This window comes from Mandrillus leucophaeus, unplaced genomic scaffold (assembly GCF_000951045.1).
Source record: "Mandrillus leucophaeus isolate KB7577 unplaced genomic scaffold, Mleu.le_1.0 Scaffold1006, whole genome shotgun sequence".
Lineage (NCBI taxonomy): Eukaryota > Metazoa > Chordata > Mammalia > Primates > Cercopithecidae > Mandrillus > Mandrillus leucophaeus.
In genome coordinates this window covers 660,089-666,118 of record NW_012098166.1, presented here as the reverse complement: position 1 = coordinate 666,118, position 6,030 = coordinate 660,089, and the positions used below count along the sequence as shown (strand labels likewise).

The window sequence follows — 6,030 nt, the reverse complement described above, 5'->3', positions numbered from 1 at the left end:
AAAGACAAAAACCACATGATTATCTCAATAGATGCAGAAAAGGCCTTTGACAAAATTCAACAGCCCTTCATGCTAAAAATGCTCAATAAATTCGGTATTGATGGAATGTATCTCAAAATAATAAGAGCTATTTTGCCTGAGTGAAAACTGCCTGGATATTGAATACTTGTTCCAACGCAAATGCAAATCCATTGACAAAGAGTGGAAGCCTTATTTTCTCAAGTTGTTGGAACGTTGACTCTGACCAGTCACTGACTGACCACTAAGATATGCCTACCCAAGGACAACCACTAGGAATCCAGGCTCAACAAATGAAAACGGGGTTTAAAAAAAATGCAAAGACATCAGTGATGACACACTGCTAAAGAGGCAGAATCTTCAGAATTGCTCCAGCAAAGCACTAAACAAACAAACAATGGAAGAATAGAAACGACGATTTCAGAATTCAGAATTGCCCAACTGTATTATATTAAAAATGTCCAGTTTTCAACAAAGTATGACACATAATAAAAACAAAACGGTTATATATAATATATTGTGTTATAAATATTATAATATTATTATAAATATATTATATATAAATATATATATATAATGCAGGTAATATAAACTGTGTTCTAGTGTTTTGTGGGAAGTAAAACTTGTGAGTGATAAAATAAGATATTTAATTGAGAAGATTTCCAAGAAAATGTTAGAGCACTGAGTGGCATGGTGCCTCCTGACTGTTACCTTGAAATGCAAAATGATAGAGATAAATTCAAGAGAAACTGTAAAGCAAAGAGGAACCAAAAGTTGAAGATTTGGAGATTTCCTGCCTATCTTTGTTGTAAAGATTGTTCTGAGGAGAACACTGAGAAAATGGCTGCACAATCCTTTGATAAAAACCTTATGGGATTATATGAGTGAAAACACTGCCTATTTTAACTGAAGGGGATACAGACAGGACACAATGAAGGAGGGCCGCCAGATTTTTTAGATTTGACAGGATGGAACGATAGATCTGAAATGAGCTGAAAATGAGCACTATTATTCAAGAAGAGGAAAAGATAGCCTGAAGGTGATTCAGAGATAATCAGAGCCACTGCCTTAATTTCCACAGTTTGGATGGCCTCTGCCTGTAGCCTTGCTGGCAGGACCGCCCAATGACCCCAACCATGGAAGTGACACTGCTCTCCCAGTAGACCTGGAAAAGTGGCACCAAGCCAAAGAGTATTATTCTTGAAGCTTACAATCTAAATAAATTTGTCTTGCTAGACTTTCAGACTTGCTTGGAAGCCATGGCCCTTTGCTTCTTTCCTGTTTCTCCCTATGGAACACAAAGTTCTCCTTATCAGGTTTCATAGCTGGAGGAGAATTTTACCTCAGTATGAATTGTACATCCTGCCTCACCCATGACAGATTGAGATGATATTTAGATGAGACTTTGGACTTTAAATGTTAGAGTTGGAGCTGTTAGGATGTAATGAGCACATTTTGTTTGTGAGAAGGACATGAATATGGGGAAGTGAGGGATGGAGTGCTATGGAGTAAATGATCTCTCTCCAAAATTTCGTATTTTGAAACCCTGATCCCCATTGTGACAGTATTTGGAAATGGTATCTTTGGGATATCATAAGGTTTCCATGAGGTCATGGGGTGGGCCCCTCATTATGAGATTAGTGCCCTTATGGGAAGAGATACTAGAGAGCTTGCTTTTTGGTGGCCATCTGTAGGCTAGGAAGAGAGCCCTCTCCAGAATGTAACCATACTGCTACCCTGATCTCAGATTTCCAACATCCAGAATAAATATAGTGCACTATATATACAAAGGAAACCTAAGAAAAACGTTAGCAAGCTGAAGTCAGAAACATATAAAAATGGTTATACATCGTGATCAAGTGGAACTTTAATGTCAGACACTTAATATAATGACCAAAAATTCCCACAGTCATCTGAACAGACACAGAATATACATTTCACAAAACCCAACACCTACTCATGAGAAAAACAACAATAACAACAACAACACTGCAGCTAATATTTATTACCATATTAAATGGTGAGTCTATGACTTTCCCACAAACATTAAAACTACAACACAAGTCTTCTCTCAACTTACATTTAAACATTGTCCTGGAGATTCCAGCAAAGGTAATATTGCAAGAAAATAAATAAAAAGGCTTCACACTGGAAAAGCTAAAACAACGTTACGTTTTATCACAAAATGATCCTGTATGCAGAAAGTCTTAAGGAATACACGCAAACACACACACACAGAGAATTACAAGTAATAAACATTTTTTGCAAAAAAACACAAGATACAAGATCAGATAACTTTTTTTACACTAAACAATCAAAATGAAAATATGAAAAGTAATCATATTAGAAGCAAGATTAGGAAATAGGAATAGATTTAACAAAAAGCAAAAGACTCATATACTGAAAAACTACCAAATATTGCTGAGAGAAATCAAAGAAGATCTAAATAGTGGGGTGGACATATGATGATCATGGATTAGAGTATTCAAAATTGTTAAAATAAATATCCTTTCCAAATTGATCTATAGAATTAACACAGTATCTATCAAAATATAATCATCCTTTTTGCAGAAATGGATAAGGTAGTCTTAAATGGAAATTCAAAAGACACAGAATTGCTAAATATTTTTTAAAAAATAAAAAAAGTTTACCAGGTATGGTGGCTCATGCCTGTGATCCCAGCACTTTGGGAGGCCGAGGCAGGCAGATCACGAGGTCAAGAGATCGAGACCATCCTGGCCAACATGGTGAAACCCCATCTCTACTAAAAATACAAACATTAGCTGGGTGTGGTGGTGTGCGCCTGTAGTCCCAGCTACTTGGGAGGCTAAGGCAGAAGGATCTCTTGAACCCAAGAGGCAGAGGTTGCAGTGAGCCGAGATTGTGCCACTGCACTCCAGACTGGTGACAGAATGAGACTCTGTCTCAAAAATAAAATAAAATAAAATGAAGTAAAATAAAATAAAATAAAATAAAATAAAATAAAAGTTGTAGGAGAGGATGTGAAGAAATAGGAACGCTTTTACACTGTTGGTGGGAGTGTAAATTGGATCAACCATTATGGAAGACAGTGTGGCGATTCCTCAAGGATCTAGAACTAGAATTACCATTTGACCCCGCAATCCCATTACTGGGTATATACCCAAAGGATTATAAATCATGCACACATATGTTTATTGCGGCACTATTCACAATAGCAAAGACTTAGTACAAACCCAAATGTCCATCAATGATAGATTGGATTAAGAAAATGTGGCATGTATACACCGTGGAATACTATGCAGCCATAAAAAAGGATGAGTTCATATCCTGTGCAGGGACATGGATGAAGCTGGAAACCATCCTTGTGAACAAACTATCACAAGGACAGAAAACCAAACACTGCATGTTCTCACTCATAGATGAGAATTGAACAATGAGATCACTTGGACCCAGGGAGGGGAACATCACACACTAGGGCTTGTTGGGGGGTCGGGGGCTGGGGGAGGGACAGCATTAGGAGAAATACCTAATGTAAATGATGACATAATGGGTCCAGTAAACCAACATGGCACATGTATACCTATATATCAAACCTGCACATTGTGCCCATATATCCCAGAACTTAAAGTAGAATTAAAAAAAAAAAAAGTTGTAAGACTTAGATTTCCTGATTTCAAAAATTTCTGTAAATCTAGAATATTCAAGTGATGATATTCAAGTACGGGTGCTTTGATAGACATACTGATCAGTGAAAATAGAATTCAGAATCCAGAAATAAATGCTCAAATAAGTATTGATTACCAGTTTGTTATGGACAAAGGTGCAAGGCATTTCCCTGGGGAAATGATAACATTTTGAACAACTGGTCTTGTTCTAATTAGTTTTACACATGCAAAATGATTAATTTAGAACCATATTTCACACTACACACAATAATTAAATGGGACTTATGCCTTTATATTTGCAAATATTTCCTAGTAAAAATTTTCTAGTAAAAATATTTGCAAATATTTTCAGTTGAAAAATCTGTGTATACAATATATGAGGGACATTTATATTTTAATATTAAGGCAAGCAATAAGATTAATAGGCAAAATATTTGAATAGACATTTCACAAAAGAACATAGATCTATGGTTAATACACACATGAAAAGATGCTCAGCATTGTGAGTCATTAGAGATATATAAATTAAAACCACAATGTGATAGCTGTCAATGTCCACTAGAATGATTATAAACAAAGGGACAAAAACAAGTATTAGCAAAGATGTAAAGTGATTAAAACTCTCATATATTGCTGTTGGTAACAGAAAATGGTAGAGCCACTTGCAAAGTATTTTGTTCACTGTGTGCAAGTCGCCCCACAGCAAACAACCTGGTAAGACAATACAGCCCTCCTTTTAAATATGAAATGACTGGACAATTGAATAAAATAATTAACATTAAATGTAGGTGCTGAAAACAAGGATATAATACTGAAAAGGTCTATGTTGAGAACTGATGTACTGAAATAAAATTTTAATATTGTCTTCAGGGAGGCAAAGAAGATTTTGCATGCATGAAACAAGAATAGAAAGTTCAGGAATGAATATAGAGAAACACAATGCAAAACTCCAAAACACATTAAGAAAACATATATTTTTCATGATAAAGTTGGAAATTTGCCTAAAAAGTAAAGTGAAAAATGGAAAAAAAAGAAAATAAAGTTATTTTAGGAGTTCTTAATTTCAAGTAATTGTAATTTAATTTCGTGAGGAAATCTTGAAAGACATAACATTTTGAATGATTAAAAATAAACATTGGCCAGGTGCAGTGGCTCACACCTGTAATCCCAGCACTTTGGGAGGATGAGGTGGGTGGATCACCTGAGGTCAGGAGCTCAAGACCAGCCTGGCCAACATGGTGAAACCCCGTCTCTACAAAAATACCAAAAAAAAAAAAAAAAATTACCCAGGCTTGATGACAGGTGCCTGTAATCCCAGCTACTAGGGAGGCTGAACTAGGAGAATCGCTTGAACCTGGGAAGCAGAGGTTGCAGCAAGCCAAGATCATGCCATTGCACTCCAGCCTGTGCGACAAAGTGGGACTCCATCTCAAAAAAGTAAACAAATAAAAATAAATAAATAAATAATAAATGTTTTGATCACTTATTTTACCCAAGTTTACAACATTTATCATTAAAATAGTTTATCACCACCTTTCATCCCCAGCATAAGCCATTATTTTCCCGTCTACCAAAAAAATGTACAGATGGGAAACTTTTATTTCTCTTTAAATAATATCCGAAATGTCAAGCATTATTTTTAAAATTCAATATGGTTCTAGAACACATACAAGTTTCTATAATAATTCTAAAACTATTTGTAAACTATTATAGAGGTAGCAATTATTTTCTTTACATTGCTATTTATAAAATTAAACACTATATAAAATTTTATTCTCAATTTACTCCTGATACTAATAATTTAAAGTGCATTAATGTAGAGCTAAGGCAAAATCATCATTAATTCTTTTCTGTTAAAAATTTATTCCAAATTATTATTACAATCCCTCATTGCAAATATTAAATGACATAAATAAATCAGAATATACTTACCAATTGTTTTTCAACTACAACATGCATTTCTATGTACTTTGCAAAATCTTTCTGCGGCTGGAAAAATCCACAAATTTTACATCAAAATTACAGAATTACTTAAGTATTTTTAGTGCATATCACTACTATTAATGAACTAAATATTAAAAAAAGTTTTGCATATAGAAATGAAACCAGATAATATAAGCAACACTAGATATCACAAAATCTTTTTCATTTATTTGTCACTTTTCTGAACCTAATCAATTATTTAATTTACTTGGGAAACAACTTTCCTCTATCTTCCATTCTCCATATTTTCATTGGTTCCAAGCTATTCATATTATTCTCTCTTTTACCAGGCCTGCCTTACAAGAGCTCCTGAAGGAAGCACTAAACATGGAAAGGAACAACTGGTACCAGTCACTGCAAAAACATGCCAAATTGTAAAGAC

General features: G+C 34.6%; 1 protein-coding gene across 1 annotated transcript in view; it reads right to left on the bottom strand.

The window, feature by feature from the left end:
- The window catches only part of LOC105535020 (disintegrin and metalloproteinase domain-containing protein 2), a gene marked incomplete at its 3' end in the record, with an annotated part of 85,191 nt that overhangs the window by 44,945 nt on the left and 34,216 nt on the right, over positions 1 to 6,030 (bottom strand). The window contains exon 7 of the mRNA XM_011973977.1: positions 5,598 to 5,654. Coding sequence (XP_011829367.1) covers positions 5,598 to 5,654 — 57 coding nt within the window. The remainder of the gene's footprint in view (positions 1 to 5,597; positions 5,655 to 6,030) is intronic.